Source organism: Maniola hyperantus, chromosome 16, assembly GCF_902806685.2.
Source record: "Maniola hyperantus chromosome 16, iAphHyp1.2, whole genome shotgun sequence".
Taxonomy (NCBI): Eukaryota; Metazoa; Arthropoda; class Insecta; order Lepidoptera; family Nymphalidae; genus Maniola; species Maniola hyperantus.
The window spans coordinates 13979137-14001646 of record NC_048551.1 but is presented as its reverse complement, the minus strand read 5'-3'; the positions used below and the strand labels follow the sequence as shown (position 1 = coordinate 14001646).

At 40.5% G+C, this 22510-nt stretch overlaps 3 protein-coding genes across 3 annotated transcripts; 1 reads left to right on the top strand and 2 right to left on the bottom strand.

Annotated features, from left to right (window-relative positions):
• Positions 1–40: 40 nt before the first annotated feature.
• On the bottom strand, positions 41–6675 carry LOC117989368 (uncharacterized). The gene is made up of 5 exons (XM_034976719.2): positions 6449–6675; positions 2652–2763; positions 1778–1963; positions 1302–1452; positions 41–1082 (listed from the first exon to the last, which is right to left on the bottom strand). The coding sequence occupies exons 2-5, from the start codon at positions 2730–2732 to the stop codon at positions 988–990; spliced, it is 513 nt and encodes a 170-aa protein (XP_034832610.1). The 5' UTR covers positions 2733–2763; positions 6449–6675; the 3' UTR covers positions 41–987.
• A 3116-nt stretch (positions 6676–9791) lies between these two features.
• On the bottom strand, positions 9792–14465 carry LOC117989366 (uncharacterized). Its single transcript, XM_034976717.2, has 4 exons — positions 13878–14465; positions 11436–11603; positions 10642–10801; positions 9792–10093 (listed from the first exon to the last, which is right to left on the bottom strand). Exons 1-4 carry the CDS (start codon positions 13956–13958, stop codon positions 9963–9965), a joined length of 540 nt encoding a protein of 179 aa, XP_034832608.1. The 5' UTR covers positions 13959–14465; the 3' UTR covers positions 9792–9962.
• Positions 14466–17026: 2561 nt separating this feature from the next.
• Positions 17027–21220, top strand: LOC117989367 (uncharacterized). Its single transcript, XM_069503743.1, has 4 exons — positions 17027–17362; positions 18684–18836; positions 19253–19421; positions 19631–21220. Exons 1-4 carry the CDS (start codon positions 17285–17287, stop codon positions 19747–19749), a joined length of 519 nt encoding a protein of 172 aa, XP_069359844.1. The 5' UTR covers positions 17027–17284; the 3' UTR covers positions 19750–21220.
• The last annotated feature ends 1290 nt before the right edge of the window (positions 21221–22510 follow it).

Here is a 22510-nt window from a genome sequence, read left to right as displayed (position 1 = left end):
TCGACGTTTGGAATTTCAAAGTCGCGGACATCAGCTAGTAGTAAATAAACTATGGTTGTTTCAATGGCAAATAAAAAAGAAAAAATATCCTTTCGGCCGAGTTAGCGTCTTATGATTTTGGCCTTTTGCCATTTAAAGCAAATGTCCAAAAGCGGTCACTTATTATTTAAAAAGCTCTTACGTACTAAGAGATGTTTTATAATTTGACCGTAACTTAATTAAATATTCGTATAAAATATTCATAATAGACAATATATCAAAAAGAAACTAACAAAATTAAGTAGAACTTTATCCGTTTTACCATTGCAAAACGGATTTCTATTGCCGCTATAACAAATAGGCATTTCAAAATAGCCGCATTGCAATTTAAAAAGTGTTATTTCTTGTACGATGGTACGGAACCATTCGTGTGCGAGTCCGACTCGCAGTTGGCTGGTTTTTGAACTGTAACTTGTATCACTAGATTTCTTATAAGATTCATTGGTTACTCTTGGGAGGTAAATGAGTTCCTTAATAACCATTCAGATAGGTCTTTTAAAATATTTCATCTTTTGCGCATGTGCCTTGCAGTTCTCAGTATATCCAACGTTATGTCAAAGGACATAAAGCTGATTTTATTTATCAAAACGACTCACTATCGTACTGTAGCGATGGGCTTTGTAAAAAAAAACAATCGAATAAATCAAACAATCGATTGTCGATTTATTCTTCTTCACAAAACACAATCGAATATAAATCGCTTATCAATTGTTAAGTCTACGAATGCGAAGCGCACGATCTGTAACGACTGATCTGAAATCGAAAATCTAAATCAATTGCGCAATTGCATTCGTTTTTCTATTCATTCAATTTAAGAATCGAAAACAGTCGATTGTTTTTCGATAGTTCAATTATTGTTATTAGATTGTTATCGAATGATAGCAACAATCGAATAGTTCGATTGTTATTCGAAAGGATCGGCCATCGCTATATCGCAGTGGCTTCACTTTAGTAGTCGGTCTTGTTGGGCGCCTCCATGTCCTCTGAGCTCTTCAGCAGCAGGTAGTAGCTGTTCACGCAAAGGATGCAGTACGCCAGGAGACCTGAAATATGGCGAAAATGTTGCTTTATAAATCTGGTACCTACAATGTGAGCAAAGTAAGAATAGGAATAATAGGAATGTGGAAATTTCTAGTTTAACTCAAAAAGTATCATAATTCATCGTAATCGGAGCTCGCTACTGAGCACGAGTCTCCTCTCCGAATGAGAAGGGGTTTTCTATAGCCCTGGCCAAGTACGGATTGAGAAATAAGATAACTCACTGAAGAAAATAAGCCCCTCCAGGAAGGCCAGGAATATGTCGGAGCCGGTGGCCGTGAAACCGAAAGTCATGGAGACGAGCACGTAGAGCAGCGAGGCCGCGTACAGCACTATCATCACCCACACCCACGTGCGCAGCCCGGCCGTGCTCCTCTGGAAAAAAGACAAGTATAAACTCATCGTAGTCCAGGCCGGAAATAAAGCAATTGACGGCCAAGTGATATTGAAAGCATGATGCACGGTCGAGTATTAGTCCCGCAAATTGCTTATGCGCGTGGCCGCCATTTTAGTGACGTCAGCACTAGACTGAAGTTTCGAGCGGATGGTATATATTAATTTCGGCTGACGTCAAAATGACGTGATTTCGATGTTAATGAGACATGGTTCCAGCGCGTTAGCTTCGCAGTTTGCAACTAGTTTAGGTTGTGTTGCCATCTTCGTATATGAGATTGGCCTAGCTGGAAAGGAGGGATCTCACCTTGTATGCAGCGAAGAGCAGCGTGGCAGCCAGCAGCACATGCAGCACAGATATGACGGCCACCACCACCATGATAGTGTGCCACGTGCTGTACAGGTGGTCCTCGCCATCCTCCACCGTGCCGGCATAGCCGCGCGCGCCCTCCGCGAACACCGAGCTCACTATCATCATGGTCAGGGACACTAGCTGGAAGGAAGATGTGTCTAATTAGTTTCGTACTACGCCATAAGCCTTGCCTCGAAGAGCACGTTAATCCGTCGGTACCAGTTACATTAACTGATATTTGACATTGATCGTTAAACTTAAGAGTCGAAATACAGAGTACGGAAGAATCTGTGAGCCTATCGCATCATTTAGCCAAGAAACCAGAAAACTAGATAGACAATTAACTGAACTGATTGATTATTGATAAATCAAATAATGAAACAACCGATTGTCCAATTGTTCGATTCACTCAATGGTTTTCCTAGTGCAGAGGGTAGGAAACTTGTTTCTTGTGTCTAAATTCTAAATTCTAAATGTTAAGTTACGAGTGCGGAGCGCACGGTCTGTCCTCTGGCACGAATAAATCGAAAATCTCAATCTTTCGCGCAATTGCATTCGATTTTCGATACATTCATCCCAGACTCGCGCGCCAAGTGACAATTGACCATTCGAAAACAATAGATTGTTTTTCTATTGTTCAATTGTTATTGTTAATCATTAAATCGTATTATTCGATTGTTATAACTAAACAACAATCGAATAATGCGATTGTTATTCGAATGAATCGCCCATCGCTACAGATACCCCCTATATTACGTGATAAATTAAAAGCGGTCACAACCCTCAGCAATGAGGAATGCGATGCAGAGACAGGAAGTAAATATCTTACCAAATGAGCAAACCCAATGATCTTGGTGCCGGCTTCGAGGCCGAAGCACCAGCAGAAGGATGTGATGTGCGGCACCCCCATTTTACTGGCACTCGTAGCACTTGCCCACTTCCTGAAAAACACAAAAAATGAATGAACAAAGTTCTTACACGGTAAGTATTATGTCAGCCGTGGAGGGGCTCCATGACTAGTATGTTTGGAAAAGCAGATTAGCTATAATGTTATGGTTTTTAGGAATCCGTACCTCAAAAGGATCACTCTGTTGTCTGTCTGTCTGTCAAGAAACCTATAGGGTACTTCCCATTGCCCTAGAATTATGAAATTTGACAGGTAGGTAGGTCTTCTTCTTATTTCTAGGTTTTATAGCATACGTAATGGGATAAATGCGAAAACCGTGAATTTGTGGTTACATCACAAAAAAATTAAAATGATATAGTATTTTCAAGTTTCAAAGCAGGATTACTGCACCAAGTGAGGTAACATAATATAAAAGGGCTTTACCTGTAATTTATTTTGTTTTTATTTATGGATAATAGTTTTTGATTTATCGTGCAAAATGTCGAAACAATCTAAATCGAGGGTACTTCCCGTTGACCTGAATCATGAAATTTGGCAGATAGGTCCTAGCACCTAGTCCTAGGACCTAGGTCTTATAGCAGACATAAGGGCAAAAAAATCTGAAAACCATGAATTTGTGGTTACATCACACAAAAAAAATTAAATTGTGGTTATGAATTAATAATTAATTAATTAGTTTTCAATTTTTGAAGTTAGATATCTATATCAAGTGGGGTATCATGTGAAAGGGGTTTACCTGTACATTCTAAAACAGATTTTTATTTATTTTATACTGCTTGTGTGTGGTGAAGGAAATAATTGTGAGAAAACCTGCATTTCTGAGAGTTCTCCATAATGTTCTGAAAAGTGTGTGAAGTGTGCACACTTGGCAGTGTGGCAGACTACGGCCACACCCTTGGCATTCTGAGAGTAGATCCATACTCAGTAGTGGGCCGGTGACGGGTCGATGAAGATGCAGTATTAGCAGTGTTAGTGTCGTGAATGGTACAACTTGTACCACAAGGCCCCTGGCACCAATTCCGTTGTCTTTCGCTAAACTAAATTTAGAGTATCTGCATCCTTTTCTTTTTAATAATGCTAAAAATGGACAGAACATGAACTTTACATTTAAAGTCTCTAAATTTTAGTGCACGCTACAAATTTAAACAGTAGGCTCGCGACTGTGCGCTAAAATCACAGGTTTTACCATCTAAAAATTAAATTTAAAACTGTCAAACTGCGTCTGTCCTCTTCATATTAACATTAGTAAGAAGAGGATGCGAATATTCTAAAATTAGGTTGTGCTCAGAATCAGTACCATTGTCTTAATTAATTGTTGGATGGAGGACTACAAATTATGAGACTGCGACAACAAGAATGACCTACATGCAAAATTGCAGATTAATCTAAATATTATATAAAAGGAAAAGGTGACTGACTGACTGACTGATCTATATAAGATCACTTTCTTGTTCATCTGTGTAATTGTCAAGGATCTTTATTTAAGACTAGCTTATGCTTGTGACTTCGTCCGCTTGGACTACACAAATTTCAAACCCCTATTTCACCCCTTTAGGGATTGAACTTTCAAAAATCCTTTATTAGCGGATGCTTGCGACATAATAGCTATCTGCATGCCAATTTTCAGCCCGATCCGTCCAGTAGTTTGAGCTGTGCGTTGATAGATCAGTCAGTCAGTCAGTCACCTTTTCCGGCTCCACTATAGAAAGGTTCACCACTATTTATTCACGAATATTATACTATATAGGTATAGCGGTAATATTCAGTATAAAGAGGTTCATTTGCACTTTACATATCTGTAATTTCAAGTTTCGGAGACACGTATTTATAGACATTTATACAATTTTAAAATGATTAACATTATAAATAGAAAACACGATTACTACATAGATTTCGTTAATATTCACTGGAAAGATATTAATTTGCACTGATCTTTACGTAATTTCTTAATTTCAAGACACGTAATCGCGTATTTTATACAGATTTATGTAAATAAAATGAAATTAATTAGGTCCCTAGCATTTTTAGAAACACAAAACCGCAAAGTATGAACTACGAACACATATAAAGATTACCATAACATAAACCTATAATACTTTTTTTTTAACTGGTTTTACGGCTCTGGGATCTATAATAATCTTGCTGGGAACCAAAGACCAATAAAGTAAACTTAGCAAGATACTTTTTTTTTTAACTGGTTTTACGGCTCTGGGTTCTAATCTATACCTCCCCCCCGCTCCCACCATCAAGAGCGAGCGAAGCGAGCTCGGGACTTGGGGCACTCCGACTCGGAAGGGTTAGGTTAGAAGGGGATGGCGGGGTCTGTAAGACCCCGCCATCCCCTTCGTGGGTTATTTCTTTTTTTACTACCCAGAAACAAGGAGCCCCGCGAAGCGGGGCTCCGTCGACGGGCCCCGGTCGACGAGAAGAGACCACCACTATGGTGGGGGGTCTCTTTCCTCCCCCCCGCTCCCATCATCAAGAGCGAGCGAAGCGAGCTCGGGACTTGGGGCACTCCGACTCGGAACGGTTAGGTTAGAAGGGGATGGCGGGGTCTGTAAGACCCCGCCATCCCCTTCGTGGGTTATTTCTTTTTTTACCACCCAGAAAAAAGGAGCCCCGCGAAGCGGGGCTCCGTCGACGGGCCCCGGTCGACGAGAAGAGACCACCACTATGGTGGGGGGTCTCTTTCCTCCCCCCCGCTCCCACCATCAAGAGCGAGCGAAGCGAGCTCGGGACTTGGGGCACTCCGACTCGGAACGGTTAGGTTAGAAGGGGATGGCGGGGTCTGTAAGACCTCGCCATCCCCTTCGTGGGTTATTTCTTTTTTTACCACCCAGAAAAAAGGAGCCCCGCGAAGCGGGGCTCCGTCGACGGGCCCCGGTCGACGGGCCCCGGTCGACGAGAAGAGACCACCACTATGGTGGGGGGTCTCTTTCCTCCCCCCCGCTCCCACCATCAAGAGCGAGCGAAGCGAGCTCGGGACTTGGGGCACTCCGACTCGGAATGGTTAGGTTAGAAGGGGATAACCCCCCCCCCCTAACCTACCCAATCCTTAAGTTTTTAAAACAGGCTACGCCAGAAGACTCGCTTTAAAGCCGTTTAGAAAAAAAAAGTTTACTTTACTGGTCTGTAGTCTGTACAGCAGCAGCAAAAGTATTATAGATTAGAACCCAGAGCCGTAAAATCAGTAAAAAAAAAAGTATTACAGGTGTTAACGGTGGTAACCTATGACAGTATCTATTGTATTTTGCGATTTTGTATTGTGTTTGTTTAGTTTATTCTAAAAATGCTAATTGTGATTAAAGTGATTAATTTTATTTAAAAAAATGATTTTCGAGCTCTGAAATTTTAACTTAGAGTTTCAGGAGCACCCCCTTTACTGCCCCCTATCCCAATGGATGGTATTGTACTCTATAGCAACCCCCCTTTTCCTTTTATATATTTAGAATAAACAAGAAAGTAAGTAGGTCGGTAAGCAAGCCCACACCCCACACGGTATACCACTTTCAATACTTACGTGTATTAGGCTACCTAACTAATGTACCTAACTACCTAGATAACTATTAATTCCGAATCGAATAAATCAACATTCGAAATGCCTAGTCGAAAACTGGCTGTCGCTTATATGCTGTTTATTACGTATTTTAAAATACATATGTATAAAAAATAGATTTTTGTTTAAACATTTACTCTAGGTAGGTAATTAAATTGTTTACCGTGATAATATCCGTTTTCTTCTTATCACAAAAGATACAGTAATGCTGGAACTCCGAACAACGCGAGGCCACTTTGTTTATTAATGTAAAAATAAAATCGCACACCCACGTTCCACAGTTTTAATTTAATGGATTGATTGAATTTTATTGAATTATCAATCTTCCCAGTCTACACGCGAATTAAGAGTGAATAACGCGAAATGCGAATTATGGCCGAGTTGTGTTATCTATTATCTATGGGCCGAGTTTCGTTTTCCGAATTCTATGACAATTAAAATAGAAAGAGACAGTGATTCCTATATGTCTATGCGAGCAAAAAGGCAAGCAATACAAACAATGACGTAAATTTGACGTATTGAAGATTTCGCAGGATTGCTATTTTGCTATGACGTTCGTCTGTTGCGTTCGGGATGGTTCGGGTTTTCACAGCACTCATTTCTATGCAGACTTTGAGGATACACTGGGGCACTACAGTACCTATCTATAGTTCGCGACAGGCTGACATGGCAATCGGGGTGGTGTCTAGGGACGGCCCACACACTCGCATAACCCCCACGCTAACCCGGTGCGGGAAAGCGGGGGTGTGCGGGACATCCCCCGCCTCATACCCCAATTGCCAACTCGACCTGTCGCGTACCTACTATACAGATAAAATAATAATACGTATAAAATATGTTCTCATCTCGTTCGACTGCACGGCAAAGAGTAATATTTACTCTTTGCCGAAGTGGGTACCTACCGCACATATTACAGCGAATAACACGATCAATTTTTGCCGCCACTCGCCAATTTTATTTTAAGTTTGTTCACATTTAATAATAATTCTAGCTCATAAATGAATGTTCTAGCTTCTATTTCTTTTCTATTTTTAGGCCATATTTCCTTTTTGTGCCTAGGCAGTTGCTAGATACTCGTACTTGATAGCAGATATTATTACTGTTTTATCATTGAGGTCTTACTGTATTCAGAAAAGGGTGAAATGAAATAAAACATTACTTTTTTTTACTTAACAATTTTACTATATTAATATTTTATATTTTTACAAGAAACATTTCGAGTGGCGTCATATTATAATAACAGACATAAATTAAGTACTTATTAAATAAGTCTTAAAATTGTATGTTTGTCTGTCTGTTCGTTAGCGAATTCTATGCGTTGGCGAATAGTTCGTCCGATAGTTTAAGTAGCTAGTAGTAGTAGTAGTAGTAGTAGTCTATTTATGCTAGATTATGAAGTTCTTAAAGTTGTTGTAACTTGCGGAAAGGTTTCCAACATAGTACCACCAACGTAGGCCGAAAGTGATGAACATCGGCCTTTAGAATGACATTTCATGTTTGTAGAGCGTTGTCTCTGTCACGCATACCCATATTATGACGCTTTGTCGGTCGTAACGACCGAGACAGTGCTCTACAAATCTGCTTTCTCCTTCTAAAGATCAATGTTCATCACTTTTGGCCGCGTGGGTGGTGGCGCGCGATTCATAAGTACAATTTCCAAAGCATGGGAGGCATTATAATTTTTATACCTAGTACCTAGTGATTTTAATGATACACTAATCTTTAAATAACTTCACAAGTTCTGAGAATTAAAAGCTTGGCCTGCAGGCGATTCAATAACTCAGTGAAAGCCTTCAAGCTTATTTGACGTTGGTTTGGTTCTACATTGCTGCTTCACTGAGCGAATTAAAAGAAATATTTAGTAGCGAACTTTCAATGGATTAAAAATAAATGTCAAATGAGCTCCTCTACGAAAGGCTATCAATCCGTGTTGATCACTGAGTTAGTCAAGCATTCAGCAGCGGGCTAACTGAGTGAACAGTGGTCGCTATAATATGTACACTAAATGATATCCACCGAGCTCCTTTAGTGACGATCACTAAATTAGTCCTTGGTCCGCCTCAGCAGGTGCACCATGAAGTAGTGTGCTATAGGGCCAGGTCCTTGGTCCGCCACAGTAGGTGCACCATGAAGTAGTGAGCTATAAGGCCAGGTCCTTGGTCCGCCACAGTAGGTGCACCATGAAGTAGTGTGCTATAGGGCCAGGTCCTTGGTCCGCCACAGTAGGTGCACCATGAAGTAGTGAGCTATAAGGCCAGGTCCTTGGTCCGCCACAGTAGGTGCACCATGAAGTAGTGTGCTATAAAGCCAGGTCCTTGGTCCGCCACAGTAGGTGCACCATGAAGTAGTGTGCTATAGGGCCAGGTCCTTGGTCCGCCACAGTAGGTGCACCATGAAGTAGTGAGCTATAAGGCCAGGTCCTTGGTCCGCCACAGTAGGTGCACCATGAAGTAGTGTGCTATAAAGCCAGGTCCTTGGTCCGCCACAGTAGGTGCACCATGAAGTAGTGTGCTATAAAGCCAGGTCCTTGGTCCGCCACAGTAGGTGCACCATGAAGTAGTGTGCTATAAAGCCAGGTCCTTGGTCCGCCACAGTAGGTGCACCATGAAGTAGTGTGCTATAAAGCCAGGTCCTTGGTCCGCCACAGTAGGTGCACCATGAAGTAGTGTGCTATTAAGCCAGGTCCTTGGTCCGCCACAGTAGGTGCACCATGAAGTAGTGTGCTATAGGGCCAGGTCCTTGGTCCGCCACAGTAGGTGCACCATGAAGTAGTGAGCTATAAGGCCAGGTCCTTGGTCCGCCACAGTAGGTGCACCATGAAGTAGTGTGCTATAAAGCCAGGTCCTTGGTCCGCCACAGTAGGTGCACCATGAAGTAGTGTGCTATAAAGCCAGGTCCTTGGTCCGCCACAGTAGGTGCACCATGAAGTAGTGTGCTATAAAGCCAGGTCCTTGGTCCGCCACAGCAGGTGCACCATGAAGTAGTGTGCTATAAAGCCAGGTCCTTGGTCCGCCACAGTAGGTGCACCATGAAGTAGTGTGCTATAAAGCCAGGTCCTTGGTCCGCCACAGTAGGTGCACCATGAAGTAGTGTGCTATAAAGCCAGGTCCTTGGTCCGCCACAGTAGGTGCACCATGAAGTAGTGTGCTATAAAGCCAGGTCCTTGGTCCGCCACAGTAGGTGCACCATGAAGTAGTGTGCTATTAAGCCAGGTCCTTGGTCCGCCACAGTAGGTGCACCATGAAGTAGTGTGCTATAGGGCCAGGTCCTTGGTCCGCCACAGTAGGTGCACCATGAAGTAGTGAGCTATAAGGCCAGGTCCTTGGTCCGCCACAGTAGGTGCACCATGAAGTAGTGTGCTATAAAGCCAGGTCCTTGGTCCGCCACAGTAGGTGCACCATGAAGTAGTGTGCTATAAAGCCAGGTCCTTGGTCCGCCACAGTAGGTGCACCATGAAGTAGTGTGCTATAAAGCCAGGTCCTTGGTCCGCCACAGCAGGTGCACCATGAAGTAGTGTGCTATAAAGCCAGGTCCTTGGTCCGCCACAGTAGGTGCACCATGAAGTAGTGTGCTATAAAGCCAGGTCCTTGGTCCGCCACAGTAGGTGCACCATGAAGTAGTGTGCTATAAAGCCAGGGCCTTGGTCCGCCACAGTAGGTGCACCATGAAGTAGTGTGCTATAGGGCCAGGTCCTTGGTCCGCACGGGCTGGTACACGCGGCCGGAGCGCTGGAAGCGGCGCTCGTCGTCCTGGTACATCATCTGTTTGTGCCGGCTGTGCACCACTACTATGCAGTACACCGATATACCTGGAAACATTCAACTAAATTAATACCTATAGAAGGGCTATCTCAAACAAAAATCGTATTCTACGAACCTGTCAAAATATGAAACTGCTCGATTGCGGTAGAATGACAGCTACAATGTCACAATCGCAATCACTTCTGATTGGTTGACGCTCGCTCACTATTGGCTACAATGCATTGTTGCAACAAGAATCGCACAAATTCTGCCAATCACAACAATTGAGATTGTAATAATGATTCGGTGGTGTAAGACCACCGTGGAAGTGCATACAAGAAACTAATAACTACCCCCCTATCCAAATTAGCCACTTCCGTCTTAGATTGCCCTGCGTTTTTGCATCAACGGGTAAATAAACAGCTCTTTGTAAATGCTCAAAAATATCACTTTTACGGGTTTTACCTGATAATAAAATATATTATTTGTAATCGATTAGAAACAAACACAGAAGCCAGATTGCAGTAACCACATTTACAAGCCTGTGATTGCCAAGAATTCCCCGATTTAATTAGTAAGAGAATAATGTAATTAATCATCAAAAAGAAATACTAACAAGCCCTCGTGAGATGCACAGCGATGACGATGGCTTCCACCTCCAGCATCTCGCCCGAGTCCTGCAGGATGAGGCTGATGCCAGTCAGGCACATGATGAAGAACACCGCCGTCAGGATGCCCGTCACGATCGTCCACGGCAGCGTGAGCGATGCGAGCTTCTGGAACAGCGGAATTTTCAACAGAGGTTAGTAATTGATGACATTCTGTCTTACAAAGTTGCATGGAAGCAACCATTCAGCAAGCATTCAGTTTCAGAGTCATTCAGCTCAAAAGATAGATAATAAGTTGTTACATTGATACTATTGCTTCATATTGTATCACCTTTACAGAGTAACACTGTTTACATAGTTTACACTTGTATAGAGCTACTATTAGCTATCAGTAGCTACTAGTAGCTCTATACAACGTTAGTTTTAGTTAAGCAAGCAAAAACCGAAACACGTGTCGAATATTTATACTTAATACAAAAAATTTAATGATTTACGAATATATAAGCTTGTTGTGTTGAGTCGTTGTCCTCGAAAAACATGGTCACCGCACGGAAGCGGCTGTGAGCGAAAGGGACGGCTGGCGTAGTCGATCGTGCGAGCTCCAGCTTGCGCGGCTCGAATCGGCTGGTGCATGTGGTCATTCAACCCACTCAATTCAAAAACTTGCAGGATTCTAAAATATTTTTTGGTCAAATATAACCCGTAGTAAAAATGATTGCAATCGATTCTGTTACTGGTTCTGAACAAACTACTTTCAGGTTTAGCGTATACTAAAACTAACGTTTGTATATTATGGTGTAACCTTGTGAGCCGCCACGATGAGCAGGATGGAGCACAGCAGGGTGACTCCGCTGACGACTGCCGCGGTGATGTACAGAGCGTACTTGTGGCCGGAGATGGTGCCATAGCGGCCGATCGGCACCAGCGTCACTAGCAGCGAGTAGCCTAGCAGCTCCAGAAGTGACCACACCTGGAAATTCATTAAAAAATCGGTTAAAATTTCGTCCGTTTTCTAATATTTTCTACGATAAATTATTTTTATATCAACAAGCAATGAACCAAGCAATGTCATAGGTATTACATATACATGTCAAGCCTCAGGTGAGTTTACAAACATGGTCATCGAATAAAAAAAACTATTCCTATCTTCGCCCCATTTTCACTCGATTTTGTGTTCAACATAGAGATTATCCGCTCAAATACTCTTACATGGTCAACCTAAGATCATCAACTGTAGGTACCTACTTTGATATTAGCACACGTCACGCATCAAGGCCAAGCCAAACGGTGCCATCTTCAAAGTCAAACGTACAAAAAACTTATAAATAGTTTCCTAGGTACATTCAACTGACGTTATCATGCGTTGGCTATTTTAATCTGGTTCTCCACTAGAATAGATTTATTAGCCTCACCGTGGAGCGTGCCTTGAATTTCATAACTAAACATTTCTGACTAACTGACAAACATATTTATACAAAACATCTTCATAGCAGTTTATACTTTACTAGCTGATGCCCGCGACTTCGTCCGCGTGGAATTATGTTTTTTAAAATCCTGTGGAAACTCTTTGATTTTCCGGGATAAAAAGTAGCCTATGTCACTCTCCAGGTCCGTATCTGTAGGTACCTATGAAAAAATCACGTCAATCCGTTGCATGCACCGTTGCGACGTGATTGAAGGACAAACCAACAAACAAACACACTTTCGCATTTATAATAAGGGTAGGTACTGATGATGATCTTGAAATATTGTTTGTACCTATAGATGTGTGTCGTACTAGTGATGTGACGAACTCAGTCGTTCCTATCACAAGTCCTGAAGCAATAAGGGCACCATGTAGGTAGGTAGCAGTGGCGTTCACAGGATTTGAAGCCAGGGTAGGCATTAGTTAGGTAGGAACCTGTTTACTGGCAGGTCATAATGAAAAATATGCGTTGAGCTATTACAACTGGGGTAAGCAGTGCATTCATGCCTCTATGACCTGCACGCCACTGGTAGGTACCCCACCTAACCGAAAATGTAGCAGTTATGAAAATCATGGGGATCAAAGTCCTAGGTACCTAAACTCAGCAGCTCGATTGCGGAAAAATTGCATCAATCATTATTACAATCTCAATTGTTGTGATTGGCTGAATTTATAATATTCCTGAATCCTGACATTCCTGTTACAACAATGCATTCTAGCCCAAAGTGAGCGAGCGTCAACCAATCAGAGGTGATTGCGATCGTGACATTGTAGCTGTCATATTTGTACCGCAATCGAGCAGCTAGCTGTAGTAGACTACACATCACACTCCTATCAACCACCTATTACGCGACAGGTCGAGATGGCAATCGGGGTGGGCACGTCCGCACACCCGCACATCCGCCACGCTAACGTAACAGATGTGCGGGAAGGCTCCCTGCCTCATACCCCGATTTATATCTCGACCTGTCGAGATACCGTCGGTATACTTTAGTTAGTAAACATCACTAGTGTGACTTATACCTACTTAGTATTGTTATATATTATACTACTTATACGGTATACCTACCAACTATACTAAGTAAGAAGGTACAAATTACAATACGGCAGCGTGCGCCCGCGCTGTTATCGCCAGATAAACAAACATGGCTTCTATTCAAGGCTGCGACATGTGACGTCACTGACTCACCTATCGAATTACTTTACCTACGTACTAATCTGTGACTATGACTGCCTCAATGAGAGCCAGTCGGGCCAAAAAGAATTTGGTGGGTAAAACGGCCATTGAAGAGCTGTAAACTTTTATAAGGTTTTGGTATACACTAAAAACATTGAATCGGCCGTTTTAAAGTCCCTCCCTGATTCCCATTTCAACCTGTCGCGTACTATAGATACTTGTACGTAAGTATAAATGTAACTACTTATATAAAAATACTACGGATCCCTAAAAAGGACAACCTTATCTGGTGATTAAAGTTGATATTGTTGATGCCCATTATCAGCAATATCAACTCTCGATAAAAGCAACGATAGGTAACACAGGATCAAGCAGTTTTAAGAAATCGAATTTTAAAAGATATCTAATGAAATCTAAATTCTAGGTAAACGCGTCCCATCTTAGGCCGCATCATCACTTTCCAACAAATGTGATTGCGGTCAAGCGTTTGCCTATAATGAATAAAAAAAAACTTCAGTGTTCATGTCACAGACCCGACAACGTCACCCGCCCCGCCTCTACTACACCTCGGTACTAAATTAAGATTAAAAAGTTACACTTACCGTATAAATATAACCAATAATTAAGGTCCCTGTGTGCAGACTAGCTCGAAAACAACATTTTTTTACCATGGGCACACTCATGGCTATTTTAACCCTTTTAAGGTCTAAAGTCCCATCAATGTCTAGGTAAGTTAAGGCACCGTACAGCAGACAAATATCTAGTTACTCTAATCGGTTAAAAAACATTTATGTAAACTAATCATAATAGAATTTTCTTCGAATTTTTCATGATTCACTCATGAAAACTCGTGCATACTTTGCGTGACACAAAACAAAACAAATTCACTAAGTAAAATTAAATTCTCCGATCCCCAACACTGATTTTCACTGCAGGAAAATCTTTAAAACGCTTCGGGGTAATTTTTTTACGACTCTTGATCGTTGATTTTGGACCTTTTTGAGTTAGGAATAAATATTTGGTTATTTAGAACACATTTCACTTCAGCTTCAGATCAATTTATTTGATCTTTAACACTTAATTTTTCTTTGAGATGCCGTAATTTCTTTGTTTGAAAATATCTAATCAAGCAAAGGTTAATCGTTAAATTGTTTTAGCGTGTGATTAGATCGGAGTCCGCGTTATCACTAACTAGGTAGATAACTGCAAAACGTATCGCTTCTCTACGTGTACGATAAAACTGCAAATGAATAAGTACCAAGTAGGTACTTGCACGTTGCAACCTTATCAAAGTGCTAAGGAAGGTCACCCACGGCTTTTTCAGCGATTCAGTAGCGTGTTTCTTGCATTTTCGCTCCTCTGCATCGCTACTTTTGGCCGTTTTAGTCAGTAACACTGAGATAGCGAATCAGCATTCAGGGAAAGTGCTGCGACATTATTAGACTACTTTTTGTTCCGGAAAAACAAAAAGTTTCCACTGAAATTCTGAAAACCTAAATCCACGTGGACAATGTTGTGGGAGTAGACAAATAAATATAACAAATACAGGGTGTAACCAGAACGCTGGCGGATCATCACCTGTCTTCGTTTACTGATGATCACAAAAAAAAACTACTGATATAGGTACCTACTTACCACAAAAAACGCGAAAAAATATTTAGAAAAAATCCTGTATTTCGTAAGAGATCACGATGTATTATTGCAAATAAAACATCTGACTGACGCTAGAGGTCAACGAACGTTGCGCAAGTAGGCCACTCGGAGTCAATGCCACGTCGTAGGTGGGGCACCTGAGTTTTGCACGATATACCTACATTGCGGTTTTGAAAGATACTAAATCATTAAAACTACAAAATGAGGCAAATGGTTATTATTGGTATTGGATTGTGTTTAGGTCGTAGTAACTAGTAACTAGTAAGTATAACAATATCGCTAAGTTTTTGCTTGCGTTTTGGTTACATCCTGTATAAGCCAGCGGCCTTTTTGCAGCGTTTTAAACCTCTTAAAAGGTCTCATATTTATAAGTTCTAGTCTCTTAAGAATTGGGGAAAAGCCTTATTCAACAGAAAATAGAAAAAGTCAAAATAGAAGTTTAGGTATACGTTGCCTTAAGGCGAGTCACCGAGGCGGGAGCGCGGCTTGTAATTAAACCGCTTGGTAACGTTCAAATTCTGTGTTTCAAACGTTAAAATATTTGAATTTAATAAATTATAGAAGTCCTGTGGAAAACCAAAATTTAGCAGGTTCTCTGTAGTACTTAAAGACAAATATTTCCATGTAAAAACTATGTGCCATGTCAGACATTTTAGTATTAAATAATTCGTTTTAGACTTTTATTTTAGCTTCTTTCAAGATTTTGTTTGATCGAGTGAAGTACTTCCTATTGTGTATCAAATTAGCACATTGCTTAGACAATGTCTTTAGGTATATTTTTTATTTTTAGGCCGTTATTTAATAGTGAATACATAAAATATTTGATCTAGCGAACCAGTTTTTCCGCTTAGCCTCGGTGATATTCCTTGTGCACAACAGTAAATTTGCTCTATCTTTTAGTGCAGGATTTCGATTAAAATTTAACGACATCTTAAGTAAGTTTCGCTTTATTAAAACTTTAAAAGTCTCGTGGGGATTCGGACTCTGAATTGACAGACACGACAGACAGAAAACAACATTTGTGTCCTAAGGGTTCCTTTTTTCCTTTTGAGTAGGTACGGATCCCTCAAGACATATTTTTTTTTAAAGAATATTAGCCAAGTTAATTGCTGACTAATATTCTCCTTTCGGGTGGGATTTGAACCGGCCACCTTTCGGTTTTCAGTCCGCTTCTTTAACCGTTGAGCTATCGAGGCTCTAAATTATGTAGCCTGCTGTCTCTTTTATGGATAAGCCCAAGTGTAGTAGACCAGAGATCGGCATTTTGTTGCGTTATCGCGAACCAGATGGCGCTAGTACCGGTATACATCATGTCATCCATTCAGAACAGCCAACGGGTATATTATGCTAAATTTTAGTTAAGATTTATCAATAAATCTGAAACTATGAATTAATTTTTGGAAGGTGGCATTGTGCCACCTCAAGAATCTTTGAAATATACATATTATACCTACCCCGCGCCGCCCATTGCCACTTCAGGCTCGCAACCCGTTCACCGTTCTGCTATGTCGGTTAATCTGGTTATTCCACGCATCTCCAGAACCAGAAATGTCAGGTTTAATCACGTAGCTAGTAGTTACGTAATATGTGAAATTAGATAGGTTTTTCAGAGAAAGTTATTAATATTGATTTAGGAACGATTTTTTGAATAAAATTTTCCGGAAGAAAAAGTAGCCTATGCCCATATCCAGGTCTGCAAACTATCTATTACCAAATGCAAATCTTGTGGGTGGAGTTTTTGTTTTTTTTTAATCTCATGGGAAATCTTTGATTTTCCAGTATGAAAATATCACTTTCTAAGTCTTTCACTAAGTATATCCATGTAAAAAATCATGTCGGTCCGTTGCTTGGGATGCATGCGGTTTCCGTACCAAACGTCAAAATCGGAAAGGATGGGCCGCGAAAAGCTAGCAAACAGACAGACACTTTCGCGTTTATGTGTATGAATTTACCTTACTACGTACTTAGCTACGTACGAGTAATTATTAGTCTTTATCAAAACGCTAATCAAGTACCTACCTAGTAGGTAGGTATATAATGTTATCAAATGAGATAATATTGTAGATAATCTTCGTTGCCGATATCTATGGAATTCAATAAATCACTCAGTTGTTCCCCTTGGGGCTTTATCAATGTGCTGCCTCTTCAAAAAATCGTTAATTTCAGTTAGTAATTTTTAAAGATCGTTAATCTTTTAATTGGTTGTAAACAATAAACAATTAATAATAATTAATTAGTTATTTATACTCTATTGTGCAATTTAAGAGAAGTTAATTTAGACGCAATTTTAATATTGATGAAGATAGTTAAGATTAGAATAATTTAACTTTACAATTTTGTAAAAAAGTGTTTCAAAATGTGTGTTCCGTTGTCGAGATGTTGTTTTTGTATGAGCTTGGACGTCGGCTCAAAGGTTATTTCTATTATTAACTTGGTAAGTTACCTAATTTTTTTTTTATGGGTATTAATCACGTACCTAATAAATGTATTGTACCTTAAAATAATAATAACATACAATTCTAATAAATAAACTTAAATCTAAATAAAAAGTACTTAAAAATATTAAATTAAAACATACAAACTTAAATAAACCTTACCAACTTAAAATTAAACGTCGTCAAAAAGTCCGCCCCTGGTTGCCCCTGGGCCAAAGGTGCCCATTAAGCTGGCACTATTGCCATGCTGAATGGCGATGGACAACCTTTGGACCAGGTAGCAGGTAGGCCCCAGAGCGCGGATCGCAACCTCTTTCCCTCAGACGACGGCCGATGTCACGCACGAAACTCAAATGAAATTAACTAAACGTTGAGCATCCGACAGTTCTCTCAAAGGTGTGTGAGGGCCAGCGCGGTGGACTATGCCCTTCTCATTTTGAGTGCTCAGTAGTGAGCCGGCGTTGGGTTGATCATGATGATGTTGATGAATGATACGTCTAGAACGATACATTCACTTTTCCTGGAAGATGTATTGTCATGACTCATGTCCTATAAGTACCTACTTACTTAGGTGGCGCTAGCGTTGAGGTATTTTCACGCCGTTTTATCATTCCATGATGTCGATCATATTTTGTCATCCTATCATACCCCAAGTTATTATTATTGTGGTCTTGGGTAATTAACATAGGTGTATCTAGTTAGTTATCTATTCAAGAACTAGCCTATGCCCACAACTTCGTCCGCTTTGAGTGGTTTTATTTCAAACTAGAGATTGAACTTTGAAAAATCCTTTCTTAGCGGATGTCTAGCGTCTACGTCATCTAGTTTTAAGCTCTGAATGCCTCAGCTCGATCCTATCAGTAGTTTGAGCTTTGCGTTGATAGATCAGATTAGAAAATCGGCTTATACCCCCGTAGTAGAATTTTCAAAAATTCTGAAATAGGTACCTTCGTAAAAGCCTGTATACCAATTTTCATCGATGTAACTTAAAAGTGATAGACTTTCATACAAACTTCCAACCCCCATTTACCCCTCTTAGGGGTGGAATTTCGAAAAATCCTTTCTTAGTGGATACCACAAAGTGTACCTAGTGTACGCTAAGAAAGGATTTTTCGACAACACGCCAGACTTCGCACCCGCATCCGCAAAGGGGGAACATTCGCATTAATTCAGACATCTGCATCCCTGTCCGCGGATGTGAACTATCCTAACTAGATCCGCATCCGCAACTACCCTGCTTCAGACATTGAGGAATTTTGGACGAGAAGTCACCTCGAACAAAGAAACTCTATATACGTAGGTTTTGTTTATATGTTTCAGATGTCATCAGTAATGATCGGCATGGTGTACGGCACGGCCGCCATGCTGCCGGCGCCGGTGGCCGAGAACCGGAAGATCGTATACGCCATCATAGCCAGCATCGCCATGTTCCAGGTGCTCATTGGCTGCCTCTTGATCTATGGCGTGTTTGGGGTAAGGACCTGCATCGTGCAAGTACAGAAAGACAAAAACAGCCAAGTGCGAGTCAGACTCATACACGATATTTTAACATTTTTATGTACAACAATAATTATTATCACCAAACTTTATGTGATTTGATAAATTAAAATTAATTTATCAAATCATTCATCATATAAATGGCGCTGTAAGTAAAATGTGTTCACGAAAAATTTCCAGACACATTTTTTTTGTGATGTAATTACAATTTCACGGGTTTTGGATTTATTCCTTTACTTGTGCTATAAGACCTACCTATCTACCGAATTCCATGATTCTAGGTCAACGGGAAGTAACCCTATATTATTCTGTGCCTATAGGTTTTCTTGACAGACAGACAGCAGACAACGATGTTATCCTTTATTATTCACGTACTCTTTCTCACTTTCCAGAAGAAGCCCTGGCTAATACTTCCGTGGCTGGTGACGAGCTGGGTGTTCTGCTTGACGCTGCTGGCGCTGACCGTCTTCGGCTCGATCCTCACAGCGCTCCAGTACGCGGCGGGGGAGGAAACGGCTGCCGAAGTCAGCACCATGGCTTCAGTCTACTGTGTTTATGGAGGTCAGTAGAATCTCTCTTTCCCTATATCCGCCTATCCTAAGCGATAGGCGGATATGGGGAATATAAGCTATAAGCTCCGATATAAGCTTTCATTTCATGGACAAGGGGTTTTTATTGGAAACACCTGCCAAATTATGGGGCAATTTCCATAAATATAGGTATCCAATGATATTTAGGTCCATCTAATTATTGTGCTTTCTTATTTCCAGTGGTGTTGTACTACTTCGCGTCAGTGATCAACAGCAGAAGAGGCGAAATGCTTCGAGACTCTTCCACGGAATCCTCCCAGGGGTTGATGAGGCGAGACGTGTTCAAGTATCCAACGTAGACACTGAATTTAAATGATGAATAGAAGCAGGCGTCACTTTGCGGAAGTCCATGATATACAATGAACCAAAAGCTTAATTTGCTGTAATCCACTGAAACAGTTCGAATCTGTATGGTGCAAGATGCAGCGTGCGAAATGCACCGCGCGCCCTCCCACTGCTAAGCATGCAGGAAAAAGCAGCCACCAGGCAAGCAATACGCACCACCACATCCCAAACACACTCGACGCACGTTTCGCCGCGACACCGGAGCATCCTCAGGAGATGTACACCTTACAATGCACAATTATTGCAAAAACTGAATTTAACATTAACTTCAAGTTGAAATGTGTCATGAAATCGGTAAAAATGTGAATTAGTTCGCTTTAATATAATAAGCCTCAATCGATTTACGGTCAGATACTGAAATCTGAAATCATCATCAATCACCGGCCCACTACTGAACACGGGTTTCCTCTCAGAATGAAGAAGGTTTTGATCATAGTGTTAGGCCACACTAGCCTAGTGGTGCGGATTGGCAGATATTCATATATGGCAGGCATTCCGAACGGATTTTTTTTTTTATTCACACACCTTTGAGAACATTACGGTGAGGAAAAGTCTTGGGGCAGGTTTCCTCACAATCACATATATTTAATCACTTAAAACGCACATGACTCCGAAAAGCTAGAGGTGCGTGCTCGGGATCGAACCCATATAAGAGGCCGACGAATTAACCACTAGGCCATCACCACTTTTAGTTAAATTATAATTAAATAGTTAATTATATTATACAAAATTATAATTAAGTAGTTATTCATAGAGACCGCGTATCGGTAAGCGCAGGGACAACCCCCAACCCGCTGCACTGACGACTGGTAGAGTGGGAAGTGGGTGGATGAGGAAGGCGGAGGATCTTGTGTGTCGACTGATTGATTGATTTTTTTTTTTTAAGAATATTAGCCATTTTTTTAATGACTAATATTCCCCTTTCCTCTCCAATTAAGCGTCAAGCTTGTGCTAGGAGTAGGTACGACAATAGTGCAACGGGCGGGGTTTGAACCGCGACCTTTCGGTTTTCAGTCCACTCCTATACCGGTTGAGCATTGAGGCTCTAAATTGTTTTGATGAATTTAAATAACTCTAAATTGTTTTGATGAAAATTGAATGAGGCTCTAGATTGATTGATTTAAGTAAAATAAGTTAATTAAATTAATTATTAGTTAATAATATTAAATTATACCTAAGTATTTAATTAAGAAGTAGTAAGTAGGCTTAAATAAAAATAAACAATTTATGAGCAATCCGTCTTTTTTTGGTAAAAGCAGTTCAGGAATGCCACTGTTGCCTGTATTGGTATTGGGTAGGTGGGTAAGTACCACTTGGTACCTACTGTACTGCATTCAGTGAGATACTGACTGGTTAAACGACATCAAGAAGAACTAAGTTACGCAAGGCGACACAATTCCTCGCCGTGAATCATCAAGTATATTTTTAATAGCTGATCCCCGCGGCTTCGCCCGCGTAGATTTAGGTTTTTAAAGATCCCGTATAGCCTATGTCACTCAGGAATAATGTAGCTTTCTACTGGTGAAAGAATTTTTAAAATCGGTTCAGTAGTTCTAAAGATTACCCCCTACAAACAAACTTAACGACATTACCTCTTTATATAATATAGCTGATCCCCGCGGCTTCGCCCGCGTAGATTTAGGTTTTTAAAGATCCCGTATAGCCTATGTCACTCAGGAATAATGTAGCTTTCTACTGGTGAAAGAATTTTTAAAATCGGTTTAGTAGTTCTAAAGATTACCCCCTACAAACAAACTTAACGACATTACCTCTTTATATAATACTAGCTGATCCCCGCGGCTTCGCCCGCGTAGATTTAGGTTTTTAAAGATCCCGTATAGCCTATGTCACTCAGGAATAATGTAGCTTTCTACTGGTGAAAGAATTTTTAAAATCGGTTCAGTAGTTCTAAAGATTACCCCCTACAAACAAACTTAACGACATTACCTCTTTATATAATACAACGGGCCGTGCAGCAGAAATCGTAATATTTTAATTTCGCCATAACTTCAAAACCAAACGTCCAATTTTAATCATTCAAAGACCAAATATTATCTCCATAAACTGTTCTTAGTGATGAAATCATTTATTTTGATAAGGATTAATAGCATGAGTAAAATAAACGCGTTTAAATGTAGTCCAAAAAATTCAAGATTTTTAAATAAAAAAATGGTTGCTGTGCCTCACTCGACATAGATGGGTATAGTGTGTCGCGGACTTTTTTGTAGATATTTATAAGATCTACAATTAATTAGAACATTTTATGGTTCTATCTTTTATAGTTTAGGCAGCGTACGCAAAATAAGTAACTTTTCTGGTTGATTTTTTACACCTTGTGTCCGAAAAACCCAAATATCTTACGGAACCCTATTTTTTTCCAAAATAAAATATAGCCTATGTTACTCGTGGATAATGTAGCTTTCGAATGGTGAAAGAATTTTTAAAATCGGTCCAGTAGTTTTTGAGCCTATTCAGTACAAACAAACAAACAAACAAACAAACAAACAAACAAACAAACAAAGTTTTCCTCTTTATAATATTAGTGTAGACAACGGGCCGTGCAGCAGAAATCGTAATATTTTAATTTCGCCATAACTTCAAAACCAAACGTCCAATTTTAATCATTCAAAGACCAAATATTATCTCCATAAACTGTTCTTAGTGATGAAATCATTTATTTTGATAAGGATTAATAGCATGAGTAAAATAAACGCG